The 19,965-nt window shown below is 46.5% G+C and overlaps 1 protein-coding gene across 3 annotated transcripts; it reads left to right on the forward strand.

Moving 5' to 3' along the window:
• Nucleotides 1-1,677: 1,677 nt before the first annotated feature.
• Nelfa (negative elongation factor complex member A) lies at nt 1,678-19,650 on the forward strand. Of its 3 annotated transcripts, XM_048415339.3 has the most exons (12): nt 1,795-1,933; nt 9,037-9,135; nt 9,905-10,076; nt 11,192-11,353; nt 14,348-14,437; nt 15,905-16,035; nt 16,121-16,190; nt 16,560-16,648; nt 17,352-17,463; nt 18,273-18,544; nt 18,695-18,794; nt 18,892-19,650. In XM_048415339.3, the coding sequence occupies exons 3-12, from the start codon at nt 9,905-9,907 to the stop codon at nt 19,074-19,076; spliced, it is 1,383 nt and encodes a 460-aa protein (XP_048271296.3). In that variant the 5' UTR covers nt 1,795-1,933; nt 9,037-9,135; the 3' UTR covers nt 19,077-19,650. The 3 variants fall into 3 exon arrangements, with proteins under 3 accessions (XP_048271295.3, XP_048271296.3, XP_085548165.1); XM_048415338.3 differs by lacking the exon at nt 9,037-9,135 and having other exon boundaries at nt 1,678-1,933; XM_085692039.2 differs by lacking the exons at nt 1,795-1,933; nt 9,037-9,135; nt 9,905-10,076; nt 11,192-11,353 and adding an exon at nt 11,435-13,767.
• Nucleotides 19,651-19,965: the final 315 nt, after the last annotated feature.

Genomic DNA, 19,965 nt, shown 5'->3' on the forward strand with positions numbered 1-19,965 from the left:
GGCTTACAAATTTATAGTTTTTATTTCTATTCCTGGACCCTTTAGGAGCTGGGATGTGGATCCCCCAAAAGAAGCAAAGAGTAAAATAACAGACCACCACCCCCATAATATCTATTTCTTTAAGATTTATTTATTATGTATACATTGTGCTGCCTGCATTTGTCCATGCAGGCCAGAAGAGGGCACCATATCTCATTATGATACACCTCTTATTATGATTATGAGCCACCATGTGGTTGCTGGGAATTGAACTCAGGACCTCTGGAAGAGCAGCCACTGCTCTTAACCACTGAGTCATCTCTCCAGCACCAATACCTAATTTTTTAAGAGATAGGGTTTCACTACTTTGCCCGGGATGGCTTCTATCTCCTGGGCTCAACCTGTTCTTCTCAATCTCATGGGTAGCTGTGAGCAGAGCGACGTGCTATTGCCACTTCCGCTGCACTTCCTTTAAAAAGGAAAGAGAGGAAGTGTGGAAGTGCATGGTGGCGCACACTTTTAATCCCAGCGTTTGGGAAGCAGAGGCATGCGGATCTCTGTGCCAAGAGAGCCAGAGCTATAAACATAGTAAGAACTTGTCTTGAAAAATCACCCCCCGCCCCCCCAAAAAAAGCAACAGGCCAGGCTGTGGCACCTGTTGGTAACCTCAGCATCAGGGAGGTGGGGGCTTCCGGGCACATCTACTCCACTCTGGGGTAGAAGCAATGGTCTGTAACTCTCCTGATTAACAACAGGCATCTCGACCTGGGCATCTCTGTCTCATACACAGAACGGTCTTGTACTCGGACCCACCTTCCTGGTACCAACCTGTCTGAGGGTTTCTATTGTTGTAATGAAATATCATGACAAAAAACAAGTTGGGGAGGGAAGAGATTATTTGCTGTTTATTATTGAAGGGAGTCAGGATAGGAACTCAAACAGGGCAGGATCCTGGAGGCAGGAGCTGATGTTAAGGCTATGGCAGGGTGCTGCTTACTGGCTTGCTCCCCGTGGCTTTCTCAACCAGCTTTCCTATAGAACCCAGGGATTGCCCCACCCACAATGGGCTGGGTCCTCCCCCATTGATCATTAATTGAGAAAATGCCTTACAAAGTTGAATCGCAAGGAGACATTTCCTCAACGGAGGCTCCTTCTTCTGTTAAGTCTAGTTTATGTCAAGTGGACACACAACACCAGCAGTCCCCAACCTCTTGTCAACTTGACACACAAACACGTTACTCTTAAGCCACAGTCCTTCCTTTCTCATTCATCCCCAAGACCTACTTTTATGTAAAAATATAAATAACTTTAAAGGTCCCATCGCAGCACTGCCTGCAGGATGGGCAAGGGGAAGAGGCTGCGAAGCGAGGCTGTGAGAATCGAGGCCAAAAGCCTCTGTAGACCTGCGCCCACTGAGCACCGGACGCGAAACAGAGCGATAACCCTCGTCTACGGAGCACCTCGACCACGCACGGATGCGACCGACTACGTCATTGCCCAGCTCCCGCCTGGGCGCCTCCATGATGCGGTACGGAAAACCACAGGCCTCCTCCCCCGCGCCTTATCGTTCACCCTCTCGCGCCTCCGCTAGAAGCCTCGGGAGGGTGCGGCCGTCCGCCACTGCGCTTGTCCGGCGCTCCAGGCCCCGCCCCGCTCCCACGGGCGCCGCCATGTTGGGGGTCCTCGCTGGGGACACGTAGGCGTCTGCGTAAGATGCCGGCTCGCGCGCGTCGCTGCCGCCAAGATGGCGTCCATGCGGGAGAGCGACACGGGCCTGTGGCTGCACAACAAGCTGGGCGCCACGGACGAGCTGTGGGCGCCTCCCAGCATCGCGTCCCTGCTCACCGCCGCGGTCATCGATAACATCCGCCTCTGCTTCCACCGCCTCTCCTCGGCTGTGAAACTCAAGCTGCTCCTCGGGACGCTGCATCTTCCGCGCCGCACGGTGGACGAGGTGAGGGCGCGGGCCGGAGCGCAGCTCTCGCTTCCAGCCGGCACCGGCGCCGTGCCTTTCCTTGTTCCCCGCTGGCCGCGCGCATCTCCGGGTGGGCGCCGCCGGGCCTCCCCACCCGGCCTGACGCCGTAGTGCCTTCCACTGCTGGACGCTGTCTGCGGGCCGGGTTCGTGGGTCCAAGGCCCGAACCGCCCTCAGCGAGGCTGGCCCGGAGCGGAGCACTGGACGCCGCAGTTCCGAAGCTACCCCTTGGTTTGGGGCTCTTAGTGTAACTTTTCAGGGGACTGCTGACCTTAATTTTGTTGCTTTTGTCTCACGGGGTGTCAGTCTGCTTAGCTTCCTCTATTTTGTCGTCTCTTTCAGTGCATTCTTACTCCACGTTGCAACTCTGTGCAAAATATACGATGCCTTGCAACATGTACACAAACGATATGTGTCCAGGGTCTCTCACTGTGTAGCCCAGGGTGGCCTCGTACTTGGTATCCTCCTGCATCCACTGTCTAGAGGGCTGGGATTGCAGAGCTGGGCCACTACATCGAAGCACCCTAGTTTTTTTGTTTTTTTGTTTTTTTTTTAGCATTTCTGGTTACTGTTATATCATTAAGGTTGGTTTTGGTCTTTGTTGCGCCATAAAAAAAAACAAAGCTACATGTTTTTTTTCAGTTTATCAAATACTAATCGCTAAACGACCCACTCGTTATCTCCTCCATACAAGAGAACAAGGGTGGTTTCTCTATAGCCCGTCCATGTTTCCCTCTCTCTTCCCCACGAGAGCAAACATCTGTCTGTCTGTCCATCATCTATGCAGGGTTGTCGATTGTGTGTACATTCCTAGCACGAATATTTACTTTTGCCTCATTTGAACTTAGTATGGCAACATACTTGTTGCCATGTTACATACAAATTTTCGGTGTGGTGTGGGTGTGTCTTCTGTCGGGAAACACCTGAACAGATTCCTCCAAGTTGCTGCAGTTTGATTTTCGTGCATCATGGTCTTCCGTTCTCCGAGCACACTGCACATGGATTAGGTTGTGTCTAGTGTTTTCATTCGTGTTTTTGTTTCATGTTAACTTGTCCTGTTGTGATTGGCACCAGCTTTATATGTTCAGGTCTTTGATCCATTTGGACTTGAGTTTTGTGCATGATGACAGATATGGGTCAGTTTTCATTTTTCTACATGTTGATATCCAGTTATGCCAGCACCACTTGTTAAATATGCTTTCTTTTTTCCATTTGATATTTTTTGTTTCTTTATCAAAGATCAGGTGTTTGAAGATGTGTGGATTGGTATCCAGGTCTTCTATTTGGTCCTCCTGTCTGTTCTTATGCCAATACCAGGCTGTTTTCAGTACTGTAGCTCAGTAGTAGAGTTTGAAGTCAGGGATTGTGGTGCCTCCACAAGTTCTTTTATTGTACAGGATTGTTTTGGCTATCCTGGTATTTTGAAGGGTAAGTTGAGTACCCTTCTTTTGAGGTCTGTGAAGACTCTCTATGGTTTTTTAATAATCCTATGTTGACTTCCTGTCAGCTGGTTGCTTGTTCTACCTCTTAACCTGTGGTTGACTTTATTTAATCCTGTTTACAATATTCAAGCAGAAAGCTCTTGAATTAAAGGTGTGTGCTAGGGCTGAGTCACACCACAACTAGAAACAGGTTTTTCCAGTAAATAACGCAAACTCAGGACTCACAGTGTGATCAGATATCCTGCAACACTGACATACAGGGTAAAGCCTCCACCTCACCTTCAGGAGTGGCTTCAGCTTTTCTTAATCCCTAGCACTTGTATCAGTCTGTCTCTTTGTGTTTACATGTTCATTCATATGTGTACATCTGTGAAAATATATGTGCATACATGCATTTGAGGCCAGAGTCCAGATTAGGTGTCAGTCTCAGTTGCTCCACAGCATACTCCTGGACTCTTCCAATCTCCACCTATATAGTGCTGGATTATAGCCGGGTACCCACTGAGCAAGGCTCCTGTGTGGGGCTGGTGCAGGAGAATTGTCAATCATGTTTTAAATAAACACTGATTGGCCAGGCAGGAAGTATAGGTGGGTCAACCAGACAGGAAGTAGAGGCAGGGTGATGAGAACAGGAGAATTCTAGGAAGGAGGAAGCCCAGTCCGCCCAGATCACTGAAGAAGCAGAATGTGACCTGCCCTGCTGAAAAAGGTACTGAGCCATGTGGCTAACATAGATAAGACTAATGGGTTAATAGACGTTATAAGAGCTAATACAAAGCCTGAGCTAATGGGCCAATCAGTTTATAACCTAATGTAGACCTCTGTGTGATTTTCTTTGGGATTTGCCGGCTGTGGAAACTGGGCAGGACAGAAACCCCAACTAGCAGGCCCTCATGTTACACTTGGCAAGTACTCTACCAGCTGAGCCAGACTTTCAGCTCACAGGGTAAATAGTCTTAATAGCATAGAACTTTGCTGGGAGGTGGTGGCACAAGTCTTTAATCCCAGCACTTGGAAGGCAGAGGCAGGCAGAGCTCTGAGTTTGAGACCAGCCTGGTCTATAGAACAAGATTCAGGAAAGCCAGGACTACAAAGAGAAACAGTCTTGAAAAACAAACACACACACACTCAATATATATATATATGATATATATATATGTATGTATATATATATATATCATATATATCACATATAGGTTTGGGCAGTTATTTAGAACCATCATTAAGTTCTATGATTCACCTGTATTCATATATTTCATATTTTATGTGCTAATGATATATAGAAATACATTAGGTAAGAAGTCTGAATAGCACCTATGCTGAGATTGTCTTTTTTTGTTGATGATGGTTTTGTCTTTTGAGACAGGATCTCTCTAGATAGTCCTGACTGTCCTGGAACTCACTATGTAGACCAGGCCAGCCTGGAACTCGCAGAGATTCACTTGTCTCTGCCTCCTGAGTCCTGGAATTAAAGGCACACACCTGGCTCTGGGTGGAGATCTTATTTAAAGATTGTTCTCTTTGTGTAACTGGGATTTATTGGTTTCTTTTTCTTATCCTACTGTACTCATCTACTGTACTGTTGATCCTCCCCATTGTAGCATCCTGAATTTGCCTGTTCCTCCATAGCAGCTGTTGCTTTGTATATTTTAGGTTCATGTTAATAGATATGTATAACGTGGTAGTTGTTGCTGTTACCTTGTGAGCTGAGGAGCAGGTGGAGATCTGAGTATTTGCCAGTGCTTTTCCTTAGGTCTTTTAAAAATAAGAGTTCATAAAGATTATCTCCCCTTATTTTTAATTTTTATTACATTTCCTTATTATGTTGCACACTTTATATGTGGAGGTCACACACTCCTTGTGGGAGCAGGCTCTTTCCAAAGATTGAACTCTGCTTCTCAGGCTTAGTTGGAAGTGTCTTTACTTACTGCTGTGCTGTCTTGCTGTCTTGCTGACCCTTAGGTCAGAGTCTCACTCACTGTGCAGCCCCTACTGGCCTGGAACTCACAAAGCTCCATCTGTCTCTGCCTCCTGTATGCTGGAATTAAAGAAATGAACCACCATGTCTGGCCTTTGTCACAGTTTTTATCTGACATTAATACTAGCTTAGTTATCTTTTTTCTTGGTGTGAGTGTTGGGGTTTGAATACTTGGCTCCCAGTTAGTAGCACAGTTTTGGGAGGCTTAGGAGGTGTGGCCTTCCTAGAGGAAGCATGCCACTGAGGGTGGGGTGAGCTTTAAGATTTTAAAGACTCTGACCATTTCAAGTTCGTTCTTTGCTTCATCGTTGTGGTTGAGGATGTGAACACTTAGCTCTGTTCCAGCCATATGTTTTTTGCTTGCTGCCACTCCTCCCTGCCATGGTGTACTTTAATACTGGAACCCTAAACCCAAGTAATTCTTTCTTCTGTAAATTACCTTGGTCTTGATGTTCATCACAACAATAGAAAAGTAATTAATATATTGTTGCCTTAGTTTGGTTTCTATCGCTGTGATAAGATACCATAACAAAGGCTGGAGAGTTGGCTCACTGGTAAGGGTGCTGGATGCTCTTCCAGTTGTCCTGAGTTCAATTCCCAGCAACGACATGGTGGTTCACAACCGTCTGTAATGAGATCTGGAGTCTTTTTCTGGCTGCAGGCAGAACACTCTACAATAATAAACGAATGGATGAATGATTCTTTAAAAAGATACTTTAACTAAAAACTACTTAGGGAGTCACTTATTTCAGCATGAGTTTATAAAGTCTGTCATGGAGGGAACTCTTCAGTAACTCTTGAGGGTCTTGTGTTCAGAGCAGATGCAAACACAGGAAAACAAGGTATTTTGCTCAGAGCAGCTGCAAGCATAACAAGTTGTTTACAAGAAATTCAGGGTCCAGGGTTTTCAACCAGTTTCATCAAAGAGAAAGGTGTTTCGGTGAATCAGTGAGGGATGCAGAATTAGTTGGCGTTACTAACACCTTAATGTGTGGCTGGGAAGTAAGGATACCTTGTGTAAGCATGCTGATGATTGCAGAGACAACAGAAACTGACTTGATGGTGCTTTTAAAGTGAATTTAAAGGGCTTGAGGAAATGGGAAGTGCTGCTCCTGGATAGGATGGTACTCTATAGCAGACTTTCTTGGATTGCCAACCAGCTCCCAAATCAGAGACTTCTCATCAGTTATGAATGCTCAGCCTTTCTTATGCTTGTCCCTCTAGCTCTTATAACTTAGCATTTCTCTTCATCTACATTTTGCCTTGGGGCTTTTTACCTTGCTTCTCTTCTCTTCCACTCTCTCTCTTGTCTGTCTATCTGTTCTACTTTTCTTGCTTCCTTCTTGTCTGCGGCTGCCTGGCTAGTTGACTGACCCATGTCTCTCTCTTTCTCCCTCATTCTCTCCATTCTCTGCAAGCCTAGATTTTTCCTATTTTTCTCTCTGCTTTCCAGCCCTTCTTATCCTTCTCCTGCTTAGCTGTTGGTCATTTAGGTTTTTATTAGACCAATCAGGTGGCTTAGGCAGGCAAGGTGAAAAAAGTGCAACACATCTTTACATAATTAAACAAATACAGCATAAATGAATGTAACACATCTTTTCATTGTTAACAAAGGCAGCATAAACAAGTGTAACACATCTTTTCACACTTAAAATAATATTCCTCAGCATAAACAAATGTAACACATCTTTATATAGTTAAAATAATCCACAACAGCAAGTCACTTACTTCTAAGACTATAGAAATGACAGAAACATCTGGCTGCCTGGACAGCCACTGAGGATTCCTCTGCAGTGTTGGAGAGTCCATTCTCAGTCTATAGGCTTAGAATATCTGGCAGACTTTTCTGTGAAACAAGAAATTTGAAGGACTGACCTACCTTGTCTTGGCAAAGTTTAGCAGTCATTTTCCTGTGTGTCCTACTTGTCCAGTTTTTCAGCAGTTGAGGCAAGGCAGTTTCTTGCCTAGAGGCTAGCTTTGCCACAATGAAAGCAAACTCCATATGGAGGTTCTTTGATGCCCATCATCCTTTTCTGAAGTAAAGTGGTGCTGCCAGAACAGATGTGTCTTGCTGTCATGAAAAGCCTTAGGTTATTAAACGTCTTAGATGCCATATTCCATAAGTCTCTGAAATGTTTGAACATCACCTATCTAAAAATATGTGTTTGACCTTGAAACATGCCTAACATGACTACAAGTTTGATTATTATAGATTGACTAACTGCTAACCTGCATTTTTTAATTATACATCACATTTTTACAGGAGTGGTAGTTTTGTTTACTACCCTAAACAAAAGTAGTAACATGTATACAGTATAACAAAATATTTTAAAATTTGTATTACTATACCAAAATTCATACCAATGTAAAATATTTGAGGTTAATAGTTGTCTTTTTACCCTATATTCCTCTAACCCCCCCCTACACAATGACAAACATCTATAACCCACTAAATGACCAAAGATTACCCACCCCACCTCTTGGGAATGTGGATGTTGTGTTCTCTTGATTGCTTCCTGTTGCCCGAGGATGATGACATCTTCAGGGGACCCTGAGGAAATTGAGGTAAAGGTCAACTCCTGGGAAAAGTAGCTGTAATTTTTGTTGTCCAGTCTTAGAACTGTTCAGCATATATGCCACCTGTGATGTACTTTTTCTTTGTTTATTTCTTTATGTCTGTAGCCAAAATTTTCAGGAGGTCTACTCAGACCAAACCTGATCTCTATTAACTTTGAAGGAATGAATCCACAGCCTTTTGTTTCTTATGGAAACAAAAGCATAATGTCTTCCCCAACACAATACATTCTCTGAATTCCATATTAAAGTGAAGGTATCTGTAAAGTATCTTGTAAACATGCTTTTCTGTCCTGCCTGGTCCTGCAGCTACTTTTAAAAGAATCACTCAGAGGTATAATATTAATTACAAGCCTTTTTGCATATTCTCAGACTTACTGCTTACTAACTCTCGCACATTGTTAACCCATTTCTATTCTGTATTTTGTCATGTGGCTTCATCATTACCTGTTCTCTAGTACATCTTGTTGGTCAGGTGGCTTGCTACCATCTGCCCCTGACTCCACTCTTCTTCTCCCAGTATCTCTGCTTGGATTTCCCACCTGGCTCTATCCTGCCTTGCTATAGGCCAAAGGATCTTCTTTGTTAACCAATGATATTCAATGTAGTCACAGCATAGAGAGGGGAATCCCACAGCATTCTAGGCTGGTTTAATTCAGCAGTCCCTTTTACAATTCCATGTCTCAGCATCTGTGGTTCACTCATCAGCATTCAAAAAATTCAAAGTCAGCATCATAGGATCCAGACTCTATTTCCCACCGTTATGTGCCTTTTAGTTACTTTACTCTCTGTTTAAAGACTTTATTATTATTTTAAAGATTTAGCTAGTTATTATGTATACAGTGTCCTGGCTGCATGTCAGAAGAGAGCACCAAATCTCATTACAGATGGTTGTGAGCCACCATATAGGTGTTGGGAATTGAACTCGGGACCTCTAGTAGAGCAGTCAGTGCTCTTAACTTCTGAGCCATTTTGCATACTTTTAAGCACACTAACCTATTTAGAGTTTTTTCTTCCATCTGACCGTGTGAACCAAACCTTAAGCTACTGCTGTGTTGCTCTGGTGACTGCCTTTGCTCCTTTCTCAGGTCCATTACAGCCAACCTTAAGACTACGGCGTCCGTGTCAAACAGGAGTTGTATTCAGCTGCCCCAACTCTGGGGTGTTGGTGCCTGGGACTGTGGCAGGTGATTTTACTTAGCTTGTTGGTTCTGCAGAGCCTCTTAAAGGAACCGTATCCTCTTTTTCCTCTTCTCCTCTCTTCTCCTCTCTTCTCTTCTCTTCTCTTCTCTTTTCTCTTCTCAGGCCCTATGTGGAAATTTGGGCCACATGTTGGAATACTAAATGTAACAGGCTTTGGGGCCACCAGCCAGCTCCTAAATCATGACCCAGAGACTGATTATTATGAATGCTCGGCCTTATCTTATGCTTGTCCCATTGGCTCTTACAACTTCAATTAACCTGTTTCTCTTCATCTACGTCTTGCCTTGGGGTTTTTTTACCTTTCTTCTGTATGTCCTACTTCCCTAGTTACTCCATGTCTGGCTAGCTGACGCATCCTTCTCTTTCTCCTTGTTCTCTTCTCTTTTCTTCTCTAATCCTGAGCCTAGATTCCTCCTACTTACTCTCTCCGCTTGCCAGTCCCACCTATCCCTCTTCTGCCTAGCTATTGGCTGCTCAGCCTTTCACATCAGTCAGGTGCCTTAGCCGAAGTGAAATAGCAACACATCTTTACATAATTAAACAAATGCAGCATATACAAAAGTAACACACCTTTACATAGTTAAAGTAATATTTCAGAACAGGTTGTCACAGTGATTACTGTCACAGGCCACCCAGAGGCCACAGTGTGAAAATGGGTAGATTGGCGGCAGGAGGCATTTGAAGCTGTCACTGTTCCAGGAAGGGAAGCGGGACTGGTAACTTTTATGTAATTGGCATCTTCTGTCTTGGCAGATGAAGGGTGCTCTGATGGATATTATCCAACTGGCCACCCTGGACTCAGACCCCTGGGTCCTTATGGTTGCTGACATTCTGAAATCCTTTCCTGACACGGGCTCACTGAATCTAGACCTTGAGGAGCAGAACCCCAATGTTCAAGATATCCTAGGAGAACTTAGAGAAAAAGGTAAGTAGTCTGGCTTTATTTTATAGTGAGAAGAAGTGGGTCTCACTTTAGAAATTGGGTTGTCCATATCACACTGTAGGTGTGGCATGCTGTGGCTCCTCAGACAGTGGCTCTCCTTCCTCATGGCTGCAGTCTGACTTACTACAGCCCTGTCTCCACTGCATGCTACGTCTGCAATCAGATGACTCATCCATGGTGTACTTGCTGTCTCTCCGTAAGCTCCATGAGGGTGAACACTGCAAGTTATGTCTTCAGAATCTAAAACATTCTCTGTCCTACATAATAACACGTAACTTGCTAGAGCCTGAGATGGTTCTAGAGAAGCGACAGTGGGAGTCTCCACGCCTCAGTGCACTCTCCCTTGGAGAATAAAGGCTTGAGGCTACACACCCTTCGTGGCTGCTTGTGAGGCTCTAGTACGTTTTGGGGTTTTGATTTTTATTTGCAGTCTAGGAACACTGGCCTACACAGGTCACACATCCCCATTGCTGTGGTAGCTGATTCTCCTGGGAGCAGAAGGATGAAGCAACTTCTCATGAATCTACTTCTCTTGTTATGTAACTGGGGCAACTCTTTGGAGTTTTTCAGGCTCTGACCTCTTGGTGAGCACACTGAATCAGGGGCACACATGGGTAGTGTTTTAAGACCACAGTTGAGCAGTGTCTAGGGTGACCGACCACTGGTGCTCTGTAGTCACCCTAGAGGTAAAGGGGGAGGGCTTTCCTGGTGTTGAGGCTGCCTTGTCGTTAGGACACAGGATACTGCTCTCCATAGTATGCTGTGGTTCTTGCACCACTGCAGTCTCATGGCTTGTAGTTGACATAACTGAGGAATCCTTGTCTTCTAGCATTTCTTGTTTTTAAAACACCCCTGGAGAGTCTGATGAGCCTTCCTCTAGCAGGCCTATCATTTGTTCCTGACCCACTTGGATGATCTTGGGTTCTAGAAATGATGGGAACCACTGGGGGTTGAAACCAAAGCAGAAAGCTGCCATGCCTGTAAAATGAAAGCCTACGTGGAGCTGTTGGCATGTGAGCTGTGAGGGTCACAAACAGCCTGAGCTCCCTGGTGCAAGGGCTCTCTCTGACTTCCTGTGACCCTCTGGCTTTCCACAGTGGGTGAGTGTGAGGCGTCTGCCATGCTACCACTGGAGTGCCAGTACCTGAACAAGAATGCCCTGACCACCCTTGCCGGGCCCCTCACCCCACCAGTGAAGCATTTTCAGTTGAAGCGGAAGCCCAAGAGTGCCACTCTGCGGGCAGAGCTACTACAGAAGTGTGAGTACCTGGGTTACAATCCTGCTCTTCCTCTGTGCTGTCTTGAAAGAGCGTAGCTTGTCTTTTCTGTATCGGGTCACTGCTGTTTAGAAACATGCATGCAAGACCTCAGGGTTTTCAGTGTGGTGTCTGTAATCTCACAAAGTAGAATCTGCCGGCCAAGACGGGATGCGAGACTGCTGCTTGTGTCCTGACCTGGCCTCTATTATAGAAGAGGTTGAAGGATTTCATTAAGTGCTTTCCTAAATCATGTCTTACAACAGTTTGTGTAGAAGGCACTTACTTGCTGGAGAAAGTGTCCTTTAGCTAAATAACATTGAAGTATGGGTTTTAAGTCGGGTGTATTGTGTACCTGGGTCACAGCTTCTTGAGATACTGAGGCAGAAAGATCACTTGAGCTCAGACTGTGACAGGATTTCTCTGTTACAGCTCTGGCTGTCCTGGAACAAGCTCTACCGACCAGCCTGGCCTTGAACTCAGAGACCCACCTGCTTTTGCCTCCTGAGTGCTGGAATTAAAGGTGTGGGCCACCACACCCAGCTCAATACCTCATTTTAGCAAAACAATACAAACAAAAGCCCAAAAAATGAAAAGGACTAAAAATAGAAAACATAAATTTCCATATAGCTTTGGCTGTCCTGAAACTTGCTTTGTAGGCCAGGCTGGCCTCACTCAGATTCACTGATATCTACCTGCCTCTGTGTCCTGAGTGCTGGGATTAAAGGTGTGCACACCACTGCCCGGGTCATTAACTGTTCTTTTAGCTGTGCAGTTAACATTTACTAAGGTTTGTAAATAGCTTTGGTTTTTTGTTCTGTTTTTGGAATACAGTCTCACTGGGTAGCCTAAGCTGGCTTGAGTTCTGCCTTCTCCTGCCTCAGCCTCCTGAGTGTTGGGATCACAGACCTGCACCAAGCCCAGCAAATATGGTTTGGAGAAATCTGAGAAGAGCCTGGAGCCAGCTGTATCAGAGGGCTGCGGTCTGTGGTGCAGGTCGACTGAGCTGCTCTGAAAGGTCTCTGCTGACGACAGTCAGCAGCACGGCCACTGCCTTCGGTCCAACCCTGCAGCTTTCCCAAGCCACTTCAGGATAATCCGTTTGTTTTTCAGACTTATGTAGAACCCTGTGAGGCCTGGGCCTGCTGTAAAGACGGCTGGAGGGACCTGTGAGGTACCAGCCCCTCTCAGGCTCCAGGTTCCTTGGGGTACAGCAGGTGGCTGTGATGTTTCTGGGGCCACTTACATGCAAATTTCTGAACACAGTCTCGGCTGCATTTAAGCTGTGTTAAGCTACTCAGTGAACTGGGGAGGTTTAGACACATATGCTTATGTTGGACCGAGAAGGAGTCGCCCCCAGAGACCACCTCATACACCACAGCCGATGCAAAAGCATGAGGATTTTATTAATTCTGTCATGACAGGGTCCCCCAGCGTTCGGGAAGCTGAGAGACCCCGACTAGCTAGTACAGTCTGCTTTTAAAGGAGAAGGCCCCATAGAAACAAGAGGGTTGTTCCTTGACCATTATGATTGGCTTATTCGAGAAGGGCTAATACCAATAATTGACTGGAGAACTATTGTCAGATCAGATGAGGTAAGAGGTCATTTTGACCCCGTTTCCCAGGGACTGAGTCAAAACATACGTGTATGGGTAATTGTTCAGGAACTGAGTACGTGCATGTGTACCTGTTAGGTCCTTGGTTCCCAGGGGAGGAGGGGAAGCACTAAGGCACGGAGGCTGAGAGGGTTTGGAATTGTCAGAAATGGCTTCAGAATTGTCTAAAATCTTACACTTACAACTGACGGATTTATTGTTTGATGTTGTTTTATTACGGCTTTAATCATCTCCTTTTCTTTAACATTCAGCTCTTTCACAGTTGGCATTCACTCTGTGCTAATGGAAGAATCTATCTTGCTGCAATCTTGAGTACCCCGTCAGTGGTATTTTCTTGGCTTAAGTCATCCCTTTAGAAAGCCAGTGCAGTTAAGAGGGAAATTTACTATTTTCTGTTAAGGGACACAAGAAGAGAAAACACGCCTGCCATACTAGCCCTGGTGTTAGTCCTTCCATGGCCACAAGAGTCCCTGGTGAATGGAGCAGAGCTGGGCAGGGGTCTGAGAGTCCACAGATGAAGACAGGCAGCCAAGTCAGGGCCATCCCAGGGGAAAGACTTTTCTGTTTTCTGTCCATCTGTTACTGCCAGGATCTGTCCCAAAACAAACTTTGGTTACCAAAGCAAAGAGAAGGCCTCAGTGGATTGAATTATGGCCACAAACGAGTGCAGTGCTCTCCCTTTTGGAGGAGATGTAGTGGAAATTAAGTTGATCTTAACTAACTGTTGCCCCATCAGTGTATCCTCAGAAACACCTAGAAACATGCACCCAGGATGAGACTTGGCACCCCAGAAGCCATGCGGTGAGCAGTTGGCCACTTCCTTCTTTCCCGCCACATGCTGTAGCCCATGTCTCCTGTCACCAATCACCGTTCTGTTTCATCTTGCTATCCTGGGAACGGTGATGAAAATAAAAGAAAAATAAACTTTTTTGTATTTTTGAGTCAGGGTTTCTCTGAATAGGTAGCCTTGACTGCCCAGAACTTGTTCTGTAGACCAGACTGATCTCCAACTCAGATCTGCATGCCTCTGCCTCGTGAGTGCTAGGATTAAAGGTGTGCGCCACCACTACCCAGTGAAATAGACTTCTTAGAAGCTCTGACAGAGTAGCAAAAAATTTCCACTAATTCTTCACTTAATGTTAGATTATATGGGTAGGTATATAATGATTTGTTTTACAAATCACCAGGAAACAGTCCTTCCTTTTTTTAAAAAAAGGAATATTCGCTGTAAGGTCAGTGGCATTACTGATTGCATTCCTGCTGGGTTATACAAAGAAGTTACCTTGGGTATTTTTATGAATCACTTTTGTTGAGGTTACTTTATGGGCTGAGAGACCCTATGATCTAAGAGACCCTTGACCCTGTGGCTTTTTTTACACAGCCACTGAGACAGCCCAGCAGCTGAAGAGAAGTGCCGGGGTGCCATTCCACGCCAAGGGCCGGGGGCTGCTCCGCAAGATGGACACGACAAGTAAGGCTTCGTATGTTCAGGCCAGTGCTGTGGTTGCTTGCCAGGCAGGATGACTTAATGTGAAAGGTATGGCTTTTCCTCACCAGGAAAATCACTCAGACATGAGTCCTGAGGGAGGTGGCCATGTGTCACGCTGAACCAGCAGCAGACCAGCTGGAGGAGACATTTGCTGTCGCTCTCTGTCACTTGTAGCTACCCTCCTGGGTGTAACAGTTGTAACAGCTGGCTGGCTAGGCTGAGAGCTCAGGGCAAGTTTCCAAGATGGATTGTCACACAGCAGTTTGGCTCTTCATGCATCTGTCTATATGAATGTCTGCTTTGTATTCTGTAAAGTACAAGAAGACAGGACTCCTCGAACCATGTCCAGGGCCCAGCAGACAGGATAGCTGTAGAATGAGGGTCATCTGGTGTCTTGGCATACCAAGTTCCCATAACCCCAAAGCAGACATAGACCTAGTAGTGGGGAGTCTGCAGTACGGGTCACCATTCTACCATTATTACTGCAGGACAGGGCTCTTCCCTTGCTGCCGTTTGTTGCCACAGCATAGACTCCGCCTTGCTTTCCTTGTCCCTGAGGGCAGGCACTGCAGAAAGTGTTCTTTAAAGGGAGAAGTCTGACGATCACTATATGTCCACTTTTGACAACCAGCTTGTAGCACAAGGCTTCCCACGTGATGACAGATGTATATAGGTATACATTGGTGTCGTCACTTTTCTGGGTAGAGATGATAGCTGGATAGCTCTTGTCCTATAAGGTCTGGAGGTCTCTGGTGTCATAGACAGCTGTTATCTTCCATTACTCCAGCCTTCCCAGAAAGGATATGAGTGAAGAACTTCCAGAGTATCAAGCCTGGGTCTTCCCAGCAGACCTTCAGAGATGTTGTTAGGTTTGTAGAGTCTGAACCAGTGTCCCTTCACCATAGTGACCCTGGCAAAAACAGTCTGAGTGTGTTGTTTAATTGTTTTTTTAAAAATTATTTTATTGTATGTGTATGGGAGCTTTGTCTGGATATGTCTACACCTGTATACAGTGCTATTGGAGACCAGAAGGGTGCACCAGATCCCCTGGGACTGGAGCTAGCAGTGGGGCTGGGAGTTGAACCTCTAGAAGAATGCTCTTAACCACTGAGCCACTGCTCCAGCCCTGAGTTTGGTTTGTTTGTTTTGTTTTTTCGAGACAGGGTTTTTCTGTGTAGCCCTGGCTGTTGTGAAACTCACTCTGTGGACCAGGCTGGCCTTGAACTCAGAAATATGTCTGCCTCTGCCTTTTGAGTGCTAGGATTAAAAGCATGTGCTACCACCCTTGGCCCAGCCTCGAGTTCTGTTTAGCCCAGGATGAAATATACAAAACACAAAATGTGATAGGAGAGACTAATTTGTATGAGGCTTCCCCAAGACAAAGCAGCCTTGTTCAACCCACCTGTGCTCAAAAGCTGCTGTTTCCACTAACATCAGTCTTTTCTGTAGCCCCTCTCAAAGGCATCCCGAAGCAAGCCCCCTTCAGAAGTCCCACCACACCTAGCGTCTTCAGTCCCTCTGGGAACCGGACCCCAATACCACCTTCGAGGACACCACTGCAGAAAGAAAGGGGTGTGAAGGTGGGACATCCCTTTTCATCTCTGGCAAGGCCAAGTCTTGATTCTTCGCTCTATAATTAAGTATGGAATGTACTTGTTTTGGCAGCTACTAGATATTTCTGAGCTGAATACGGTTGGTGCTGGCCGTGAGGCAAAGAGGAGAAGGAAGACTTTAGGTGTGTATGGGGTATTTCAAGTCTGGAGGGAGGTTAGAGGCACTGTAGCCTAGTGTGCTATGGTTAGTTCTGCCTGAGTAGTATTTCGGTGCTTTGGGGTTTCCTTCTGGGTCCAGTAAGCCTGAGTGCTTTATTTTACCACAGTGGTAATGGGACTTTTCCCAGGAGTCTTTTTCTTTGCAGGGGGGTGGTGGTGGAGAGAAGGAATGACTTTTGAGACAAGGACTTACACTATAGTCCAGGCTGGCCTCAAGCTTGTAACTTTCCAAGTGTTAGGATTACATTTATTCTCTGCAGAGACCAGGGGACACTTGTGACCTATGAATTGGAGCTGTGTCAGAGTCACTAACCAACTCTCTTTATTGGTAGACACAGAAGTGGTGGAAAAGCCCACCAAGGAAGAGACAGTTGTTGAAAATGCCACCCCTGACTATGCTGCTGGCCTGGTGTCCACACAGGTAGGGTTTCCATGCAGTGCAGCCATGGGCATGCATGCTACATACCATTTTCAACTGTCAAAATAATATGCCCCACCTTGTCCTGATTGCTAGCCACTAAGATGTGTTCTGTAAAAGTGTACATGTATGCAGGTGTGTATATGTGTAAATGTGAGTGGCAAAGGGAGCCAGAGCCTGACTTGGGCATCAGCCACGTGTTTGGAATGAATTCCTACTTTATACTGAAATTACTGCCTGGGCTGTCTTCATACTTCTGTGCCTCATTTTCCTCTCTGTCCAGTGGGTATAGTCCCCAGTGCCCTGGAGACCAGGTCTTGCATGTAGGTGAGTCAGCCAGCATAGCTCTTCCCCAGAGGCTGTCTGTGGAAACAGAAATAGGTTTTCAGAGCCATAGGTGCAGAGGTTGCATGTGTAGAGGCAGTGTGGCCCTGTTGCGTGGTATGGTCTCTGTTTCTGAGCTCACTGCGTTGCTGAAGTTCTTTCTCCAGGTGTCAGTTTGGGATCATGGGGTGGTAGCCTTGACTTAAGTTTGGAGGCTGGCATCATTAAAACCAGGAACCAAAGGCCTGGAGAAGCCACTGTCCCTGTCCCGGGGATATGAGTCGTCCTGCTCCATTGATGGGCAGGGGCTGATGCAGGCTGTCTGAGGGGTGTACTAAAACCCTGAGATCTGCCTGAAGGGATCATGGCCTCTGTCTTCCAGAAACTTGGATCTTTGAATAGTGAGCCAGCACTTCCCTCCACAAGTTATCTGCCCTCTACCCCCAGTGTGGTACCTGCCTCATCTTACATCCCCAGCTCTGAAACTCCCCCAGGTGAGTAGCCTGCAGTATGCTAAGCCCACACAAGGACTTGCCCTAGTGTGCACACCTAGGAAGTAGCTTGCACACATGGTGCTGCTCAGCATTAAGGCGCCTGTCTCATTGTCTCTTGATCTCAGGCAGCGTGGAGGGAACTCCTCCTGGCCAAGAAATGTGCCCGAAGTCCTGATTTGAGTGCATGAGTGGCTGCCAAGACTGCCTCTTTTGGCACCTTGATCTCTGGGTGGCTGGGGTCATGAGGATTGTTTCTTCCCTGATGGACACTGTAGAGGGGATAATTCCTTCAGGGTCAGACATAAGTTTGGGTTTGTCAGCTGTTCGCAGGAGAGGGAGGCTGGTTCCATTGGGCTCAGCTTTGTCTATTCGTTAGTGGGTTGAGGGTCATGTAAGAAGCCCTGCTGAGCAAAAAGGGTGCTAGGCCTGGGAGAATTGCTTTCCAGTGCCTTGTTTATGGGGAACTCGTCATAGGTCAGTGGCTAACCAGAGTCTTGGATAACTTAATCTCTGGATCTAGAAATGCCTGAGGACATAGGTTCTGCCCTGCTGGATAGTAGTGCACAAGGCACGCACGTGTCCCTAGCTGCGAAGGCCAGCAAGGGTTTCTGGTCAGCAGTGATTGGAGCAAGACAGAGCAGGCCGGTATTGGACACAGTTGCTGTCAGAACCTAGAAGATTTGAGTTGAGCCTATTGTCTCTCCAGAATCTGATGTCTGGAGCAGGCCGCCTGAAGACTGGGATGACTAGAATTGGGGTATACTCCTTTTCCTGAATAACTCTCCTTAGTAAACCTGCTCTGCCTGCAGCCCCTCCATCCCGGGAGGCCAGCCGACCCCCTGAGGAGCCCAATGCTCCAAGTCCTACACTGCCAGCTCAATTTAAACAAAGAGCACCTATGTATAACAGTGGCCTGAGCCCAGCTACGCCAACACCTGCAGCACCTACCTCGCCTCTCACACCTACTACTCCCCCAACTGCCACCCCCACTGCTCAGACACCCCCAGTGGCCATGGTGGCCCCACAGACCCAGGCACCTGCCCCTGTTCAGCAGCAACCTAAGAAGAACCTGTCTCTCACGGTAGGTACCCTGTCAGGTTTCATAGCCATTAGGTGGATGGCATATCTCTGCCTGTTTGCAGCAGGGGGTGGGAGCTGTTGTTATGGGATGAGCCTGGCAGGGCCAATGGGTGGGCCCAGCAGCCCCCATACCCACATCCTCTCTTTACAGAGAGAACAGATGTTTGCTGCGCAGGAGATGTTCAAGACAGCAAACAAGGTCACTCGGCCAGAGAAGGCCCTCATCCTGGGCTTCATGGCTGGCTCTCGAGGTGTGTCTGTGTTACTAGCCTGGGGAGGTACCCCCATGGGGTGGGAGATGGGTTCCTTGGCCCCAGGCACCAGTTCAGCAGCCCCTGCTCCTTACAGAGAACCCATGCCCGGAGCAGGGTGATGTGATCCAGATCAAGCTCAGCGAGCACACAGAGGATCTGCCCAAGGCAGACGGCCAGGGCAGTACCACCATGCTAGTGGACACAGTGTTCGAGATGAACTACGCCACAGGCCAGTGGACACGCTTCAAGAAGTACAAGCCCATGACCAATGTGTCCTAAGTGCCATCTCTGCTGCTGATCTGCATCAAGCCAGAAGACAAGTTTTGCTGGCTATGCTAAGTGACCTGAGCAGATACCGAAGGATGTGTTCCACCCAATACCTGCCATCCACAGTCTACTGGGCCCCGGGCTGTTTTAAGTTTTAGGTCATTTCTCTGGGAAGTTTAGGCTTTTTTTTTTTTTTTAAATTATAACGGGTTAGTTTTTTGTGTGATTAAGATACTTTTTTTTTTTTGGATTCAATATTACACTTTAAATGCTAAACCAAAAAAGTTACAACTTCATTTTAGTGCCTGCTAGACTTTTACCTTTTTTTATTTTTTTCTTTAAAAAACTGCACTGGCTGAGAGGACTTCCTCTGCTTGTGCATGCCTTCCCTCACAAGGCTGAGGGGACCAAAGGTGACACCCGGCAGGCTAGGGTGTGAGGGGGGCTATAACTAGCCTCGATGCCACTGCCTGCCAGGGATTTGTATATGTATTTTGTATAGTTGTAAACATTTCAAACCTGTCTCTGGGTACCTATTTTCATTGTAAAATGTTATGTGTATTAAAGTTTAGTTTTTCTAAAGAAAGCCCACAGAGCTATGTTTCAAGCTAGCTTGACTCCCTGCTCTGGGACTAAACCCCTTCCTTTACAGCTGTCAGAATCCCAGGGGAGAAGAAACAGGGCTGGGAGATAACAAGACTATCTGGAGAAACAAAACAAAACAAAATCAGGTAGGTAATGGGCAAGGCAGCCTTGGGGGTAGAGTGAGGCCACAGTCAAAGGCAGCAACAGGAAAGTCAAGGCCACAGCACTGGGAAATGGGCCTAAGCCTACCGCCTTGAATTCATAGCACCCAGGAAGCTGGAGGAGTCAAACACAGTCCCATATAAAAGAAGTGTGA

This window comes from Myodes glareolus, chromosome 8 (genome assembly GCF_982192425.1).
Source record: "Myodes glareolus chromosome 8, mMyoGla1.1, whole genome shotgun sequence".
NCBI lineage: Eukaryota > Metazoa > Chordata > Mammalia > Rodentia > Cricetidae > Myodes > Myodes glareolus.

Coding starts and splice junctions, on each gene's coding strand:
- Nelfa (XM_048415338.3), top strand. CDS start 1,724: ATGGCGTCCATGCGGGAGAGCGACACGGGCCTGTGGCTGCACAACAAG. Junction 16,036..16,120: donor AGAAAGAAAGGGGTGTGAAG/GTGGGACATCCC, acceptor TTGTTTTGGCAG/CTACTAGATATTTCTGAGCT. Junction 18,545..18,694: donor AGAAGAACCTGTCTCTCACG/GTAGGTACCCTG, acceptor CTCTCTTTACAG/AGAGAACAGATGTTTGCTGC.